The sequence below is a fragment of the Molothrus aeneus genome, chromosome 14 (assembly GCF_037042795.1).
Source record: "Molothrus aeneus isolate 106 chromosome 14, BPBGC_Maene_1.0, whole genome shotgun sequence".
NCBI lineage: Eukaryota > Metazoa > Chordata > Aves > Passeriformes > Icteridae > Molothrus > Molothrus aeneus.
The window spans coordinates 8400372-8420038 of NC_089659.1; the positions used below are offsets into that span (position 1 = coordinate 8400372).

Here is a 19667-nt window from a genome sequence, read left to right on the forward strand (position 1 = left end):
TTCTAGAGCACTGGTAGATTCAGGAGATACCTCATGTATCACCACTAGATTGGCATTTACTGGAGAGAACTCCTGCCTTATCACATGCAGACAAAGTGCATTTGTGCCAGTTCTCTTATCTGCACTATGTCAAATGCATGCAGGACTTCCCAAAACATCCATCCAGTCAAAGACAGCCTCAAATGGCACTCACAGGTTCCCCCTTAGGGCCAGGCAAACCTGGCAGTCCATCTCGTCCAGGAGTGCCATCTATGCCAGGCAGACCTGGAGGTCCCGGGAAGCCAGGGTCTCCTTTGTCACCTTTCAGTCTTGGAGAAGTCAGGACATCCCCTGGGTCTCCTTTAGGACCAGGTCTACCAGGAGCACCTGGGGTGCCTGGGAAGCCCTGAGGGAGAAAAAAAAACAAAAAGAAAGAAAAAAAAGAAGGTATTTCAGTTTTTCTTTCACTCCCTGAGTATGGAACAATGTATGACTCATGCATTCAGGATAGCTATGGACCAACAAATACATATTAGACAATAAATTAAATCTATTGTTTACAGATCTACCTATCATGCAAGACAAATGAGACACTATTTTCCCCACCAGAACATAACACCACCACTTACTGGTGGCCCTACAAGGCCAGTTAATCCAGGAAGCCCCTTTTCACCTTTTGGTCCAGGAAAACCAGGAGAACCTGAGTAGTGCAGAAAAACATAAAAGAAAAATATAAATCTCGAGAGGCTGCAATATCAAACCTTATGTTTCATTGATAATAGCCAAGTTGTTTTAAAACCAGACAAAATTTACTCTGGGTTGTTTTTTTTTGAGAGTTTAATTTTATTTGAGCAGAAACATATTTGCAACTCTAAGCTGAACCAGTAGTGTCAAAAACCACCATGCTTTTCAAAAGCTCCAGCTCCTCCATTATTCTAGGGATAGCAGTAGTAGAAGCCGATTTTTCTCTCTCAGTTAAATCTACAGCAAACCCTAAACCTTCAAAATGCAGAATGCTTGCAAGGCTGTCTTTGAAGAGAGAAATATTTCTCAAAGACTAGATTTTCAAAGAATAGTGTTTGTTTTACACATGCCCATCTTGTTTCTTTCCAGCTGTGCAAAACACAACATGCACCAACTCTGCACTGGAGCTGACAAATGCACGTTTGAACTTGTACTCGATATACAGATATATTGTGACCATTGTACCCAGCCAACCCTGATAAAAAGTGACTTAATGGAACATATTAAGCAATCCAGTGAAGACTCCAGCCCTACCTGGACTACCCGGAGGTCCTGGTGGTCCCCTCTCCCCAGGAGGACCAGTTACTCCAGTTCCTATGCAGTTGAAGCACGTGTCTCCTCGGTCACCTAAAAAGATTTGCATTGAAAAAATGTACTTGAGCATCAGGTTTTAGAAAATATTAAAAGAATTCAGTAAAACAGCAACTGTTTTCTTGCTACTGATCTATAATACCAGGTCCAAAGTGACTACTTTAAATAATTATTGCTTAAAATTAGAAGCCTCCCCCTGCCCCCAAGTTAAACTAAAGCTTTTTGGTGGCGAGGAGTCAGAAAACCAATATCACCTATCAGCTACAATTAGAATGTATTTATGACAGTGCAAAAGAATTAAAACAAAAGTTTTCAGAAATAGAAAATAAAACCATGGACTTTTTTTCTTCTCAGCAAAAGTGTCCCCTTTTAAAGTAGGTACTTGACACTTCTAACTACAACTATAAACCATATGAATCAAAATCCTAAACTTAAACTCCAAGAATGCAAAATAAATATTGGGAATGTTTCATTGATTTGAAAATAGACTGAAAGCATTTAATGAGGAAAAAAAGATTTGTTTCAAGAAGCTTAGGAATTTCCTTCACATACAGACATATGTGACATTCATCAGTGAAATATTTGAGCATTTCATTTAGGTTAATTAGTTAATCTTTACAATCTCCATGACAAAAAATATTTTTCTTTCAAGTGAGTACAAAATTAAGTGAGATGTCTAAAGTAATTTATGAAGTCCATGGTTGGGCTAGGAAAAGATTCTCACTTACCCATATCAGCATCCTCATTGCAAGGTTGTCTTTTTGGAAACAAGGATATATATTAAATATAACTTTCTTTTGCTTAGCAAACAAACAAACTCACTGCAGACTGATCAGCTCAAATTAGGAGTCTTGTAGCTAATTTATAACTTTAATGCTGCTTTCCATAAAAATGTCAAATTTATTAATGAATAATATTAATGAATTTTCAAACAGACTTGGCCAGCGCTGTTACAAAGCACACGATTTCTATCTGCCTGGGAGATACTCATAAACCTCAGGTTCCACTTTACTTTATTCAAGATCATTATTGGTTACACCCTCAGTCACTCAGACTCCTGTGCTTTAATGTTAGGTGTTAAGGAGTATCCTACACTCAAAGCAAACAGCTTTTTTACACAGAGACATAAAACATCTGCACTCAACCCTACTGGGAAGGGGCACCATTAATCATTATTTAATGCAGGCTTTACATTTTTTTACCAAGCTTCAAAAAAAAGGAGAAAAATAGAAAATATAGCCATGACACTGCACCTTTTTGGCCTCGCTCCCCTGTAAAACCTTGTTGTCCCGGAATTCCTGGAGGACCTGGTGGCCCTTGCTCACATAACCCTTCACCTAAGGAAAATCAGGAGAGGTTTTATTATCTATTTGTGTTAGACTGACAGCAGCACCAAATAGATGTATTCAGTACAAAAATGTATTTGTGTGGAGATTCTAATACACCCACCATAATCACAGACCAAACATTTTGGAAATTCAGACAGGATTGCTGGTGAAAACCCACACATGTAATTCAATCTCAAAAAGAAATAGTGATATTACACAGCAATCTTCAATTCTTTGCAACCTCAGCCATCTCCCACTGCTTCCCACAGCCTACACACTTCCATCTCTACACTTCATTCTGATGTTCAGCCTCATATCATAAAAACATGCCTATGAATCAGCATCAGAGCAAGGGCATTTCAGATGCCAATGCCATCTAGACACTAAATTCCTCCCTGAACCATGTTAGCCCCTCTCCACTACCGCTTTCCAGTTTTTATATTCCATCTGCCATTCCCTACTCTCCTTATACCAAAAAAAGAGCTAAATGCTTTCATCCAAAGTTAATTCCACTCCAAAGCTAATTTCACACGGTCTACACAGTAGAATATTTATGAAATGGAACTGGAATTCTGTGAAAAGTCACACCTTTGACTCTTCTGCTATCACAGCTCTTAGTAGGGAACAAATTCTGTACCTGTTCTTAAGCCTAAGGTTCTCCTACAGATGTCTTGATTTGCAACGGGAGCAACTTGGAGAACCTACAGCAATAGAATCTCATGGACTTCAGCTGCTGATAAACATCTCTGGAGGTGGAATTAAAATACCCAAACAAACCACAGAAATCCAAACATAAACAAATGTCAAAGCTGTTTAGTCTCTTCTACTTGGTGTTTATGTGATCATCACTTACCAGGAGCAACAGATGGTGCAGGTGGCCCTGGGGGACCTGGTGGTCCTGGCGGTCCTCGTGGTCCCTCTACTCCTGGTTGCCCAGGAATAGAAACTCCAGGCAAGCCTGGATCTCCCTTCTGTCCTCTCTCACCAGGTAAGCCAGGTGGGCCAGGAGGTCCAACAGTAGTGATCCCTAAGACAGAAAGGACTTAGTTCCTTCCTAGCTTAATGGTTTACATCACATTTTTGTAAGGATGACAATGATACATATTCCACATTTTTGGAAATGTTTGTTTGAAAAACTGACCTGAGACTCAACAACTAAGTTTATGATTAGAAAAAAACCCCACAAAACAAACAAAAAACAGGACTAGTGAAAGAATTATTGATGAGAAAAAAACCCCATATATAAGCTGTATCATTAGAAACATTATATTCCTCTCTGTGCATGTATAATGCACATACAGGTGTCGCTGCTCACCAAATACCCAATCACACTTTTGAGCATACAACTCCATTTAAAGCTTGCCCTCCTACCTGGAGATCCTGGCAAGCCAGGCGGGCCTGGCCTGCCAGAGAATCCACGCTCCCCTTTGGCTCCTGGAAGTCCTGGCAATCCTTTGCTACCTTTTGGTCCCACTGTTGCATCAATGCCTGGCCTCGGAACGACCTGTAAATGTTACATGCTCATGTGAAGCTAATTGCCAAGAAAAGAGTCATGGAATTGTAAAGAGACGTGAGGGAGGGAAAGTTCAACATACTTTGAACCTTATGCCAATGACAGGATGCTTTCCCCACTCCACTGAATTACCAAGGAAAATTCCAGTAAAGAGCATTCCCCAATAGGAAGCTGTTTGCCTGCCAAGCCAACATAGTTACAACAGGCTTCAGTGAGGCTGACTCAGTCCTGTTGGTCTGAGGTTATAGTCTAGCCTGTGTTTGTGACCCAGCAAATCCCAGAGCACAGAAGTGATCTTGAAAGAAGGAAACCATTGTTTCTGTTAGTGTATGTATGAAAAATTTTCTGGTGCTCTGGGTGTTGTACCCAGAGATAGACTCTCAGTCAGCCAAGAACTACAACGAAACAACACTGTCAACCAAATGCAGAAAAAATAAAGGATCAGCAACTTACAATTCCAGGAGGACCGGGGGGACCCATGTCACCTTTTTCACCCTACCAATGAAATTAAGAGCATTTTTGATACTGTGCAGCACTACATAAACAAGTTATTGCAAATATTCCTCAACACTGTAATAGCAACGGCAATGCAATTACTACTCAGGCAGAAATTAACTCAGTGATGGCAAATTTTCCATCTATTACAGCAATATTGACAAAAATCCTGGCATACCTTTTCACCATCTCTTCCTGGAGCACCATTTATTCCAGGCCCACCAGGTAAACCCTTCAAGAAAAGGGAAATACAATCACACTCAGATCTTCTCCATATCAAAAGAAAAGCTTATAAAGAGTTTGTTTGGATTAAAAACATATGAATTACTCACATCCCTACCAGGCTGACCAGGTTCTCCATCTTTGCCAGGCTTTCCCTTCAAAGACAAATATGCATTGAAATAAAATGCTTCAATAGTAAAGAATTCTTATGGAAATTATGTTACTTGTTTCCCATTTTTCAATAAACCAAACTCTATCCAGAATGCAGTCCTTGGAACAACACAAAGACATCAACCATAACCAATGAAGTTACCTAAACTTAGGTTTCCATTTTGAAAACCAGAGCACAAAACCATAAAACCATGACAGTCTCAGAGAGACGCTGGGTGAATACAACACAAAATGATCTCCAGTTAACTACTGCTGATTCATTGTGCTTACCACTCCTTTTATTTTAGCAATAGAGAAGTTCTTTAGTTGGAAAACAGATCCTAAATCCCTAAATAGTTGAACACTTTATTTAATTAGTAAATTAGTATAATGTGACCAGTGAAACTAAATAAAACCGTTTGACTTTTAACTCTCCTTTAAATCACCATGATTTTCTCATTAATATCAATGAAAATATAAGATGAAGTTCTGCTCAAAGAAGTGACTTCTAAAAGGCATAGTCTTGCTGAATGGATTTGTCATTGCTGCAATAAAAGCAGGGAAAGCTCCACTTTATTCCAGATGATTCACTGGGGAGACAAATGGCACTTTATTGTCAGAGTCACAAAAGCCATGTCTGGGGGCACCTGCTGGAACAGAACTAGAGCAGGTGATTGAGCTTTTCCTAGTGAACCTTCCTCAGTGCCAAGATCAGCTCAGTCATGAAGAAAATGATAATAAGACCTCACAGATTTAGTGAATCAGAATATAATGTGATTTGTGAAGTTTGTTTTCACTAGTGACAAGTTCTAACTCTCAAAACTGAGGTTTTAAGATTTCCTGTGAATGTGCAGAACTATCTATTTGAATATCTAGACTGACATTTTTATGTGTATGTCTGAAATGGCTTTGAGCCTCACAGAATCATATGGAGCCCTAAAATGCAACTTTAAAGTAACTTAATAGCAAAATTGCACTTCAAGTATGCAACATGCCCAGATTCAGAGTAATAAAACCAAACAAAAATATTGGTAAACAAGGTTTTGGCAAAAGGCATCTGACATATCCCCTCAGGACTTTTATCCTTTCAGATCTTTGCAAATTTATGTGGTTCCCATTTACTTTTGCAGAGAGAAGCAACAATTCAAAGCCTCAAAATATAATGAGACTTTTGGTTTGGTAAATCTGCTTTTTGTGTTCTTTAAAAGAGACAAATCAAAGCCCTTCTGTAAATCTCAGCAACTATGAAGGATTTTATCTGCAGTACCAAACATTTTTTTCCACTGTATTTATTTCCTATAGAAATTGGAAAACCTACTACTAGCATGTTTCTAAAGTGTTTCTATATTGTCCAATTAACCAGAGCAGAACTTGTGCCTCGATTTTCAAAGGCACTTTGTTGATGAAACAATGCATGCAGAAGCTGTGGAAGTGAAGATATTGAATGTTTTGAGCTGGTTACAGCCTCTCTTTTCTTTGCTGGTCCAGCCCATGTTATTTTTATCCTATTTCTTAGCACTTCTGTGATCTTCAGCTTTTCTGAGCTGTGATATCCACGTACATTTAAATTCCAGGATTGATTTGAGTCTGATCAGGAACAAAGCAACTCTTGCTATCCCTAGAAAAAGCTATCCTAACTTGTGCCCTCCCCAGATAGCACATAAATTGAGGCAGTCTCTTGGGAAGTGACAAACTGACTACTTTTGGTCTTAACAGTACTCAGAGGCTTGGTTTTGTGACTCACCTCATAAGCAAACCCACCAAGAATGAGTTTACATGGACCAGCTTTTATATATATCTATATCTATCTATATATCTATATATATATCTATACACACACACACACACCAATCTCATGCTGCTTGGCAACCCAGTACAGAGCAAACTGAATGAAGACCCTTTCTAAAAAGAAACAAAACTGCTGATTCAGACAAGCAGTCCAGCAACTTTGAAGGTTTTCACATGTTATCCAGATAACATAATTTAAACTATTTTCTCCTGCCCCCTAAACTAAGATCTACACACAGATAATTCTATCAGAAAGCACAGAGAGCCACAGCTAGAAGCACTGTCATGACCCCTGTGCGTCATCTGCGAGTTGCCAGGTTACAAAGAGAATAAAAAGTCATCTCTTACCCATAAGCTGATGGCCCCACCTGAATTTAACATTTGCTTAATTGTCAAAGATAACACTGAATGGAAAGATAAACGTTTGGTTAAACAGACTACTTACTCTTTTGCCTGGTTCTCCTTGCTCACCTTTTTCACCTTTCACACCACCGGGAAGACCCTGGACACACAAATGTCATCTTAAACTGAGCCCACAAGCCAGAGTAGAATGAAGTTACAGTTCTGATACTGATGCAACAAAATAGAACTAAGAGTTCTACTCACAGGAGGGCCTGGAGGCCCAGGAAGTCCTGGTGGGCCTGGATCACCTGGAATACCCTGTCAAGCATGGGTAGAGAAAAAGAGGATTAAAGCTTCCATCACTCCCAAGCAGCTCAGTTGACTTTTTTCTTAAATAGAATATTTTTGCTGTCATACAGATTCCAAGTTATAAAGGATCATATTTATTCTTTTTTGTGTGGAATTTCAAGTGAATCTATAAATTTTATTAAGAGTTTCCTGTTTATTTAGATGATTCACTCCATTAAAAACACAGCTGCTCTTGCATGCACTGCAGCAGCTGCCTTGGTGGCCTGCAGGTGCTATCCAATAGTAAAGAGAAGAAAGGAAAAAAGGAAGAAAGAACAAACAAATGCCAAATCCTGCTGAAATTATAGGAGCAACAGTCATTAGATGACTGGTAATTGCTGAAATTGAGAGGCCATCAGGATCAAAGTGTGTTTGTCAGAAAAGTATCACAGGATCATTGTGTTAACAAGTTCTCATTTCTATTTTATCTTATTACACCTTTTCACCATTAACCTAAAGAAAAGTTACAGGCTCCTGAATCCTCAAAAAGTTTCTGAGCATTTTCCATTATTTTCTTGGAGCCATCCCAGACTCGAGCCCATCTACACACTTGATTTTAGTCCGAGATCATAGGTGAAGGCACATACCAGAACTCCACATGCATTTCACAAAAAAGTCACTGCAGTGTTGACACTTTTTATTGATTGTGGATTACCAAGCATAAATTTTGCTGAAATAAACACCAATTTGCGAACTTGGAAATCATTACAGATGTTGGTCAAAGGCAGCACACTCAAAATGTTTATAATTCTTAGTGCTTTAAAAGGAAGGTAGGCAGAATGCTTTCACTTGTGCATTTACATAAATTAGTGCCAGTATAATTAGTCCTTCAGGGGTCCCTAATGACAGAAGCAAATTACTCTGACCCCAATAAAATCAGATTAATTTTTGCTTCAACAGTGTGGTCAAAATGTTACTTTATGTTTTCTGAGAATTATAAAGACACACAATGCTGCTCTTCACTTTCTGTCCTATCACCCAGTTACAGACAAAACCAGAGACCTTCCTAGGATGACTGTGCACTGCAAGTGTACAGCAGCACATAGTTCTAGTTCATGCCTAAGTGGTGCTTAATGCTCTTCTGAAAGGAAAAGTAACAAATGGTTTTGATCAAGATGAAGGGCAGAACTGCCCTACACCCTGCTCATGTAAAATACTGCTGTGTCCCAAAGCTTTCTTCTCTGACACATTTCCCAAGATAAGAAGATGGAAAGGAAGAAACTGACCCAAACACCAATGGAAGAAACTAATAAAGTTCAGTTACTACAGTGACATTTGCAAAATGGTCAGAGCACAAAAATGATCACTCAACACTTTCCTCAAAGTATCTACCTCAACTCTTCTATTGCCCTTCTATTGGGTGGTATTTGAGAACATCACGAAAACGTGACATCCAGGCACCCATGATCCTGCTGGTTTTGCTCAGACTGTCTATGGCACCCAGAATTAAACAGTACTGCAGAATGTTCCCCAGTGAAAAAGAAAGACAAAAAAGTGTAATAATTTTAAAAATGCTAACTCTCCCAATGATCTTCTGGCATTTATGGGTAGAGAGGGATCCATACAAATCAAACCAGTATTTTGAGCTTACTTGCAACAATATGATTGATATTTACTTTTGAGATGCCAGAAACAGGGAAAGCACTTTATTCAGACCAGGAATAAAGATCTTGGGGAACCATTAACAAAAAAAGAAGAAATTGAATTAAAATTTTTGAAAGACTTCTTCACAATGGATGACACAGCTGGTTAATTAGTGGGAATCTGAATCCCCAGACTGCTTTGAAAATTGCAATTCTGGGTGTTCCAAAGAATGGGAGTATTTTAATCGCTTTTAATGTTACTGTGAACTGCTTTTAGAGAGTTTCTTTAGAATTGTTATTTTACTAAGAGAAGTAAAAACTAATGTGACTGGCATGATTTCTATTAAAGAAAAAGTACTCAGGCCTGGAATATTCAGTACTCTGAGGAAAAAAAAAATAGAACCTCTGCAATAAGCAGAATGTGAACATATATGAACCAAACCAGCAGAGGCTGCAGCTTGATCACATGCTCACCACAGATGGGTGTAGTGTCCCACTCACCTGATCTCCTTTCTGAAACTCAATGTCATTTGGTCTTTTCTGTTCTCCAATTTGTCCTGGTGGCCCTGGAGGTCCCTGAAGACCTTGTTCACCCTAATGTGTAGGAAGATGCAGCTTATAAGGCAATATAAGCAAAAATGGCAAGCATAAGTATTTTGAAAGTAATAAGTAAAAATATCATTATGATCACCTACTCACTTTTTCACCTTTGGGTCCTTGGAAATTCAAACCCATATTACCCTGCAAAAAGTATAACTCATCAGCCCTTAGAAGTCACAAACAGAAAGAGAAAGAAAACAGTCCATCAATATGAGAAAGACAATACCTTGGGTCCTGGCAGCCCTGGTGGACCAGGAGGTCCCTATTGAAAAAGGAAACAAAAAAACAAGTCACTTAGAAGCACTTTAGAAACCCCTGTAGAAAAAAAAGCCCCAACAATGTTGTAGCTTTGATTCCTGTGAATTATCTCCATGCTGACAAGGGACCTTGTCTGCCTTTGAAAACTCATGCTATTCAACATCAAAAATATGTAAGAAACTTTCCTTAGGTGAGACCATAAAATGAAATTGAACAGTCAGGTATTAAAACATCATAACCTAAATAAGCTAAATCTTGTCTCATGTTTCACATTAAGAAGCCTGCACAACGATTCAGCACAACTTTAAGCAAAGAGATGTCTGGGAACAGGCTGTTTCAGAAGTCTGTTATTTAAAGGTGCACAGTAACAGCTCCAGGCTGAACTGAATGCATGCTTGCTGCTGTCCTCATACCACGTCCTGACTACCATGATCTCTGCAGTTCACTGATTGCCTCTGAGAACCTGAAATGAAGTAGTAACTGTCCCAGTTAAGGCTTTATAAGCAACAGGTTAAAGAAACTTACTGTCAAACCTGGGGGCCCTGGAGGGCCAACTGGACCTGGTATTCCCACGGAGCCAGGGGGACCCTGTTGAAGAAGGGGAGGAGGCCATGAGAGGCACCTTTTTATTAAAAAAAAACCCAGTGAGAGCTTTAAGCTCAGATAACCCCAACAACTGGCATCCCATACATGTCAAATCAACATAGCTGACAACTAACCTACCAAGCTGTCCTTGGGGAAAGGCCTAAAGGAGTGTACATCAGGTTAGGAGAGTTCTGCTCTTAACATCAATGATCTCTTTGGCTCGGATAAGGGAATGCTTTTTGGTTTGTTTTGAACTACTTTTGCACTCTTTCTCTTCATGCACTGAGAGAGAACAACAAAACACTTTGTATTTGTGATTCCTCCCAGCCAGAAAGAGACAATAGGGAAGCACAGATCAGAGGAGCAGAAATGCTAACAGGCTCAGTCTGGTCACAGAATAGCGTGGGGCTTGCCTCTCTGTCCCAGGAAATGGGAGCCTGGCTCCTGCCCAGCTCAGACCGATAGACTCATTTTCGGCTCCCCTTGTTCTTCCACTAAAGCAATGAATGGCTCAGTGGGGAAGCACAGGGCCTGGAGTCACTAGCTGTTTTCACAGAGCACTTTGGGAGAGCAGAAACACTGCTCAGGAGGTGCAACATGAGGAGAACAGCTGAGGCATTACCCTCTCCTTCCCACCATCCAAAACAGCAGCTACAGCCAGAAAACCAGATGGGACCGACTCAGGGTAAAGAAGGGAAGGGAACTCCAGAACTGATAAAAAGAATGTCTAGTAAGGGGGAGGAGGCAGGGAAAGCAGAGAAGCAAATCAGTAACTGAGTACTACTGTCTGCTGGATACCACCTTCCTGACCAGGGGACCTTTCTGGCTTCTGTGGATCACCCTATTAAGAGCAATGTGGAATCAAACACTTTCCCTCAAGCCATAAATCAGAGGTACATTAAATGTGAGCCCCGCACCTCCAAGAAAACATACGAATCCCCAAGCATCAAGTTGCCAATTTTCCTGTAATAAGACTACTTTTCATGTTATCTTTTTGGCAGAACACAGCTAATAATACTTTATGCAACTTACAGGTATCCCTGGAAGACCTGGAAACCCTGGGTCACCTTTCTGTCCTGGCAGCAAGGATGTAATTATTTCACCTGCTTCACCCTAGAAAAAAATACAGTTGACTTTAATTAACAACACATTTTACAATTCCTTAGGAGCCACATAGTGGCTCCTAAGACTCTAAGCTATGCTACACCCTAGCACTAAACTTTCATACAAGCACTAGACTCTCCAAGAATAGCTCTGCTTAGGAGAGATGAGGATTCTAAATAGCTAAACTAACAACTATTAAAAGATTTAATTTGTACAAAGATAGCAGCATTGCTTTAAATTCCCAAAGATTAGGGGATTGAAACACAAATTCTTCACAAAAGAAACATTCCAGCTTCATGCGAAAGCAGTGGAAAGGACACAACAGAAAAAAAGGCTCATTCAGCTTTTTCCAATGTCCCAGCTCATGAGATTAGTGCTGAGTGTGCTGTTACAGCAATTATGCTTTGTGGTCCATACTGAAGTAGTTTCTTATTGATTTCAGGGAATATCTTTGTTTTGAAAGTATATGTTCTGATGAGATTGTCCTTTAATATCTTGAAAACAACTGGGAAAAGGAGCTAAGAAAGACAATTCGGCTTTATAGTCCAAATTTTCCAGTACCGGTGTTATGCTGTCCTCTCAGGAGTTGAATTCTGTGTAACAGTGTAATTCTGTGGGTCAAGTTTCCTCCTAAATAGATCTCAAGCATGGGCCAAAACTGATGCTTTGGCCCATGCTTGATTGGTCAAAGGTACAACAAAACTCTTAAAAAATAAAAGGTTCAACATCAGATCAAGAGACTCTAAATTAGGAGAAAATGCCACCTATGTAACATGTAGAATACAAAAAGACATTTTCAAAAGAACAAAAGATGTTGTACTATTCTTGTCACTGGGTATTTTAGGTCACTATTGTTTAGTCTTTAGGAGTGTTTTGAGTATGCACAGGCAGACTTATGGTGCATTTGGGTGTTTGTAGGCATTTTGTTAACTTGATGTCTCAACACTGACCCTTCACAGTCCCAAGGAAACAGCTTCAGGAAACACTCTGCTACTTCTCAAGCTACTGACCCAAAGCCACTGCAGAATTTCCAGTTAGCTGTACTGGATTGGCCTGGAAACACCAAGAATGTCACTCCAGGTTCCAGTGGCTGCACACAGTCTTGCATGAAACAAGCAGGTTACTCATGGCAGATCCCACTGCACACCCATGTCTGGTAAGTACTGGATGTGAGAGTACAGCACACTCACCTTCATACCTGGAAGCCCAGGGGGTCCCTTTGTTTAAAAGAAACAAAACAAAAATAAAAATTAAGATCAATAGAAATAAATCAATGGTATGCTGTTTGCAAACCACTAATCAGATCTACACCATGAGGCAAACATTAAAGACAGAAACTTATAACAATATATGGAAAAGGGGAAAATAAATTTTTAATGAACTTCAGAATCAAATGGAGAAATTAGAGAACTCTCATAGAGAATGTTGAGCATTAGAAGGATTATATTTCCCTTTCTTAGCAATTTGTTTCTATATTGCCTCCTATTATCCATCCTGTCTACTACATCTGTTTGTACTTTGGTTCTGACAGTCACTTTGCTGTATCCTTGTGCTTTATACATAAAACACCCTACCCTGTATTTTTTGCTGACCTATTAATCACCAGTAAGACTCTTCAGATATACAAGATCTTCCTTCTCTAACACATATGCATGTATTTGTATTCTTCTGCAGGTGGTAAAGCATCTCAGCATGTGAGAATTCAAAGGGGTTTTTAAGCTTTACCACAGCATGCAGCAGAAAAACTCACTTTCATTGGACATTTAAAATGCTCTGATTAAATATTAAAAATAAAATTTTATCTATTAAAAGAAAAACAGCAAAAATAGGCTGATATTTATATTCTTTTTCACAGTAGAAGTCTTTCAGTGGATTACAAGATTGGGAAATCTTTTACTTACAGGAGGCCCTTGTAAACCAGGAAAACCTGGACTGCCTGGGAATCCACGCTCTCCCTTAGGGATCAAGAAAATTATTAGCCAACACCAAACCACAACATAACAAAACCAGATAAACAAATTTTGATTCAAAAGTCTAGTTTGTTAGCTTATGACTCCAGAATAGAAAATTGTATTGGAAACAAGACAGAATAATCACTTAGTTAATTCACACAACAAATTTCCACAGTCAGGTGTTTCTGCATACTTCCAGGCAAAGCACTACATTACAGAGATGGAAAACTCACAGAATGCTACAGAAAATCAACTTCTCCTCTGGGAAAATCCCAACATGGAGCTAAGCAGCACATCAGAATGAAATTTCTCCCTCCAACACAGACACTGAATCAGTATTTTCAATATAATATTAAAAATTAATAATTAATAATTAAAAAGTCACTGTTAAGTAATGAGTTTTTCTTGGTAGCAGGAGTCAATTACAATGATGAGACACAGCATCTGAGGTAATTATCAGACATCTCTCAGCTGCAACTTATATGAGTAAGGATTAGAACACAGAGTTTGACTGCAATGGCTGCAGAGCACACAGTGTGGTGTCTTGGTGCTGGCAATTTCTGGTAAAGCTTGTGCTTTAAGTACCAGACCATGACCCCTTCTCTCAATGAATTATCTTGGAATTACCTTCACAACTCAGTAACAGCAAGTTCTGTTGCACACAACAGACTAAACCCATTGGGTACAGCCAGGAGAACAAGAGCTTTTTACTATATTATGGTTGCATTAAGATTTTTTTAAGGAATACCACCTTTGTTCCATTGCATCCTGGTATACCCTGAGGTCCTGGTGGCCCATCTTGTCCTGGCAATCCCTTTAAAGTAGAAAAGGGAAAGAAGAGTTAAGAGTGCAGGATGCTCTTCTGGGCTTGAAAGACAAAAGGGAACAGATTTGTATCTACAGAGCCCATTGCTACTCACAGGAAGTCCTGGTGTTCCTGGAAAGCCGGGAAGCCCTGGCGGTCCCTAGAAGGAAATGAACCATGTGTTGGAAATACCACAGTATGAATGGGTGTGCAAAAGGATTTACCAAGATTTCACCAAATATAATTTATTTGTGCAGATGTAAGTAAAGACAGACAAACACCTTAATTGCCTGTAAAGAAAAAAAGAAAATCATGCTGACATGGCATTCAAAGTACTTACCAATCTTTCAGGGAAATAGCCACAAAAACATAGAAAAGACAATGCAGAACTACTAAAGTAATAGGTTATAGATACAAAGAGAAAATAAATAAACACTCATGGTGTGAAAAATGGATGCAGCCCAATGAAGTCAGATATATCAATTATTACCAGGTGTCTGAGGTGTCTGACAGAAAAAGCAAAGGCACAAAATCTAAAGGACTTCCAGACAAGTCCACCTCTCCTGTATGGACCACAGACATACTGCCTCTACTTCAGAATACACTGAAACAAAAGTACTGGCACTTGCTTAGGTCCTGTATTGCAAAATAAATCAAATGAGTATTGGGGCTGCTCTCCCGAAACAGTTCGTGAAATACAAACAATATGTAAGATAGTATTGTTCATGCAATCTTGTATTAATTATAAAAAGCAGTAAAATCTCTTCTGGTAGGTAGATTACTTTTCAGATTTAAGTCAATTTTTTTTCTTGTCAGTCACCACTTCTGTTAGGACCCACCCAATGCCTGTCAGTCTATCCATTATTCAAATATATCACCCTAAAACTGCATCCATACTTACTCTGATTCCTTTGGGTCCAATAGGCCCTGGAAGACCATCGTCACCCTAAAAAACAACAACAGAAAGAAACAAGATCCCACACTCAAGCTGCAGTTTGTGTTTCTAACAAATTAATCAGTAAGCCTTAACTTTCCCCTACATGTCCACAGTAAGTGCGCTAAAAGTTATAGTACTTGTTATTTCCTGAGTTAAAGGGCTCAAAGTTATTTTAATTTCAAGTATTTGTTCCAGCTGACTAACCATGCCTTAGAGGAAAGTTTTCCTGAAGGCCACCGTGCTGTCAGGTCCCTGACATGTGAGGGTCAGCCCTGCCATGGAGCATCCTCCAGCGGCCCCTTGTGGGCAGAGCAGGGCAGCCAGATTCAACACGGGTCAGACTGTACCAGTGTTACTTAGCACTACAGTCACCACAGAATCACAATGCAGAACTTTGCATCAAAATCTTAAGAAAATGCGTTTATGGAATAAAAGTGTAGCAAAAGTTTCTAGTCCAAGACCTCTGTGCTGTTTCACTCTTGGTATATCCAATTAATCTTTTTCAGCGTAGACTTCCTCTATTTTTTTCTTATCACTTGCCTATTTTTTCCTTTGCTTCTTTTTTATGTACTTCTTTTAGGTTTATACTGTGAGCATTTATAAAATAAATGGCAGATCTTGGCTATCCTCATGTATGTTAAAGGTAAGTATACTCAGAGGAATTTTACTGCTGAATTACACATCTGAGTTAAGGATGCAATTCAGTAGTAAATAGAAGTAAATGGAACCCCTCCAGGGAAAGCCAGGAGCATTCCTCAGCTCTCTGCACATGAGTTCAATCAGGCCCTCATTCGAATCACCCCACCCAAACCCAGCCCAGGAATCCCATCCCAGGAATGCCACCAGGTGCAAACAACAGTTTACCTACATGGTGGGAGCCCTCAGGGCAGCTGAGAGCAAAACTCTGCTCTTATCAGTAAACTCAGCCAAGCCAGGCTCTCCTTAGTGCAAGGACTAACAAAGCTGCATCACAGCACCTGCCAAACCTGTTCTCTGACCCTCATGGGCAGCACCAAGTGAAAGGCAGTGCTGGCAAGCACCTGTGCAGGTGAAGAACTGCATAGGAAACTCAGAGCAATCTTTTTCCACTGGCTGACTATTCAAACTAATCAACCAAAAAACCTGTTGTATCTCAACAGCTGAAGATTTTACCTATTAAACCAATGATAATCAGGAGTTCTGGAATCACTTAGGATCAGCACTTCAGTTAAGCTAACACTGCCCAGCACCTTCATACTATTCAAGTGAATTGGGTCTTACCTTTGAGCCTCTTGGACCAGGTGGTCCTTCTGGTCCTGGAAATCCAGGCAAACCTGGCTGTCCTTCCAAGCCTGGGAATCCTCTTTCACCCTACAAAAAGAATAGGTGGTGGTAGAGGTGAAATATTACCAGGAAAAAAAAAAAAAAAAGAAAATTTAGAACACATGCTATCTTTCTGCTTTTCTGTAGAAAGTCATCACACTGACAAACTAACAGTGACTAAACATCTCACCTGCTTAACTAAAGAAATTCCTGAACAGGGGCAGATTTACCTTTAATTACAGCACTCAAACTGATTTCATAGATTTAGAAGTTTTCATAGGGCATTCTCCCCTGCAAACCCAATACAAGTACTTCTGCATGCTGTAGAGTTGGTCTGCTGCCTCATCTGAAAAGCAACAATCTGGAGGAGTGTTACTACCTCAGGCCAGGATATGAAAGGGTTAGTGTGTCCCTGAAGGAGAGAAAATGAGGAATTCAGGAGTGCCAGATAAAGAAAACATTAGGCAAAACCAGATTTTGGAGCAAGCTCTGGCATGAACTGTGTTTGCACACTGAGAAAAACACACCAGTGTAGTACAAGAGGCATGTCAGATGTGTGAGGGTAAACCAGGCTAGAATGCCTCCTAATCTCAACCTGGTCACTCTTCTTCACGCTTTTGTTACAGCAAGTAGCACCTACAAATGGTTTCTAGAAGAGACTTTCAGCAAGGGGTTGGCCTTGTGTGTGGTCTGAGGCTAAAGAACTGTTCTCTAAAATGCACCTATGCCAAGGTCTCCACTCCAAACAGCCATGGAATGGGGAAGCCAAGGCCTTTAAAGAAAGGGAAACATCAAGTCAAACAGCTAAGAGGAATAGAAGAGGCAACAACAGATGCTAGTGAACTGTAGTATTGAAACTGAAATGAGTATTTTCCAAGCCCACTTTGAAAGTGAGCAGCAAAAATGAGAGCCTTGCATGAGGAAACTGTTGCCAGGGCAACTCGTGTGGAGTTTGCCAGCAAATTACCCCCAAAAGCAAACAGATTATTTGAAAGACTATGATTGGGGGCAGCTGAGGGAGTACATCAGACACATCCTAAGGGAACTTGCATCAAAGTTAAAGTAATTACAGTGGAAATAGCTGCACTATAATCCCTATTTTTGATTTAAAAATTGGTTAAAGAAATGTGAGCAAATTTTGTGGGAAGAGAAACTATGCTGATCCAGTTCTCTTTGAGGGTTTTTTTAAACTGTCTTCTACTTAAACAGCCTATAGATGATTCCATAAGTAATAACCATTTTCAGATGTTGCTTCTGCCTCCAGATTTTTCCTACTGCCCACACCATACTGATTTTTATGAAGATTTGGATGCTACAAATTTGGCAGGAAAAAACTGCCTGCTCACTGCAGGAGCATACTGAAATGGAAAAGAAACTTAACAAGTCTTCCACAAAAAGTCAGTGCCAAAAAAGACATTATATTGTTGGGGATAGAATACGATTGAAGTCCCCGGTTAGTGTGTAATGAATTTTCTTATAAATTCAAAAAGCTCACTAGCCAGTTCTGCTTACACAGAAAGAACAGAGGAAGGTCTGATACTTCTTGTTTCAGACAGGAAACTACTAAACTAAAACATATATAGCAGAAGTTTAGGTCAACTCAGATCTCCTCTTCCAATCCTGAAAATACAGGATTGTTTCTATAGCAAAATAAAGTTGCCCCAGCAATAAACCATCATTTGCTTGGGGAATGGGCAAGGAGTCAGATTCTGATCTTAACTGCCCTCAATCAGCTACACCAATATGGCAAAACCGTCAGCTCACAAGCTTGAACACGATTGCTGCTTGGGGCATAGAAAAAAAAATATAGTTGGGAAACACCCTAAAATTTTGCTTTGCTGCAGCAAGATATAGCCAATTAAACAGGGATACAGAAAAGTTTGGCAGAATTCCATGTACTCTAATAATAGGACACAAACAGGGATAGATGCAGTTTTAAAGCATGGACAAGTAATTCACATTTCAAGAATTTGTTCTCCAAAATCCCATATTTATAAATAGACAGTATGGGGAGAGAAACCAGAATAATTAATTATATTGATGTGAAATACACATGGCAAAAAAAAAAAGTTAAAAACTGGAGCAAAAAAAACCCCAAAAAACCAGAAAAGCAGTAGTTGAAGAGCCCATTTTAATGTCTGAACACATTCAAGAGCATGGCTGTAACATTTGATAAGAGTGGCACATGCTTGCTCTTCCTGCCCTTGCTACAAAAATAGTGAACTTTAAAAAGCGTGCAAAGCCACTTAACTCTGGGTGGCTGCTTAAAACTAAATTAATGCACAAATGTCCATAGTAAGATTAAGATGCAAAGCATGGAAGAAGTGATGCCACAGCCACCCATATTGTTCTCCACCTTTATAAATAACAGGGTGAAAGTAATGGCTGCCTCACATTGCAATGCTAGCCAACAAATTCCTCCTCAACTTCAAGAGCACTAATACAACACAGTTAAAAATATAGTATTTAATCAAGACAAACAGAGAAATCCACTCTGACTGGAGTTGCATTCTTCAAAACATATCACTCTTGGTTCAGATGTCACTACAGAAAGAAGCAGTATTGGATTTGGAAACAGATCAAATGTATAAGTAAGTGATACACGATGAGGGATCCAGCTAATCATTTTAGGACAACCCTTGACATCTTGTAGTAGTACAAGAATTTAGGAAGATTCAAACAACAATTCAAAACCTAAGCAAACCAAAGCAAAGAATTTATAAGATAAAGCACTAAAGAATTTCAATGACAGATCTTGGGGCTCCCCAGAGCTGAACTGCTGAATCCAGCAATGCATCAAATACTGAGAGCCTTGTAATTAAACAAACAATGAGGTGTGTACATGTATGCTCCAACAAGTTCCACTAGCAACACATCATACCTAGGAAATGTGGGCTTTGTTTTTCATCCTTCCTTTACACAAGGTACATGATGGTCTGCAAGCTTCAGAGGGACTGTTTAAAAACCCTCTGACATGCTTCAGGATTATGCTGTGTTTACCTTGGCTGAAGTGGAAATGAATCACAGTTCCTCAATTTCAT

At 39.5% G+C, this 19667-nt stretch overlaps 1 protein-coding gene across 1 annotated transcript in view; it reads right to left on the bottom strand.

The window, feature by feature from the left end:
• COL4A5 (collagen type IV alpha 5 chain) overlaps positions 1 to 19667 on the bottom strand; it is a 73925-nt gene that overhangs the window by 30869 nt on the left and 23389 nt on the right. The window contains exons 3-24 of the mRNA XM_066559402.1: positions 16585 to 16674; positions 15289 to 15333; positions 14503 to 14547; positions 14334 to 14396; positions 13532 to 13585; positions 12821 to 12847; positions 11559 to 11639; positions 10467 to 10529; positions 9910 to 9945; positions 9783 to 9824; positions 9585 to 9677; positions 7417 to 7470; positions 7256 to 7312; positions 4983 to 5027; positions 4829 to 4882; positions 4609 to 4650; positions 4014 to 4146; positions 3496 to 3669; positions 2568 to 2651; positions 1258 to 1350; positions 609 to 679; positions 194 to 385 (exon numbers count right to left, since the gene is read on the bottom strand). Of these exons, the coding sequence (XP_066415499.1) occupies positions 194 to 385; positions 609 to 679; positions 1258 to 1350; positions 2568 to 2651; positions 3496 to 3669; positions 4014 to 4146; positions 4609 to 4650; positions 4829 to 4882; positions 4983 to 5027; positions 7256 to 7312; positions 7417 to 7470; positions 9585 to 9677; positions 9783 to 9824; positions 9910 to 9945; positions 10467 to 10529; positions 11559 to 11639; positions 12821 to 12847; positions 13532 to 13585; positions 14334 to 14396; positions 14503 to 14547; positions 15289 to 15333; positions 16585 to 16674 (1638 nt within the window). The remainder of the gene's footprint in view (positions 1 to 193; positions 386 to 608; positions 680 to 1257; positions 1351 to 2567; positions 2652 to 3495; positions 3670 to 4013; positions 4147 to 4608; positions 4651 to 4828; positions 4883 to 4982; positions 5028 to 7255; positions 7313 to 7416; positions 7471 to 9584; positions 9678 to 9782; positions 9825 to 9909; positions 9946 to 10466; positions 10530 to 11558; positions 11640 to 12820; positions 12848 to 13531; positions 13586 to 14333; positions 14397 to 14502; positions 14548 to 15288; positions 15334 to 16584; positions 16675 to 19667) is intronic.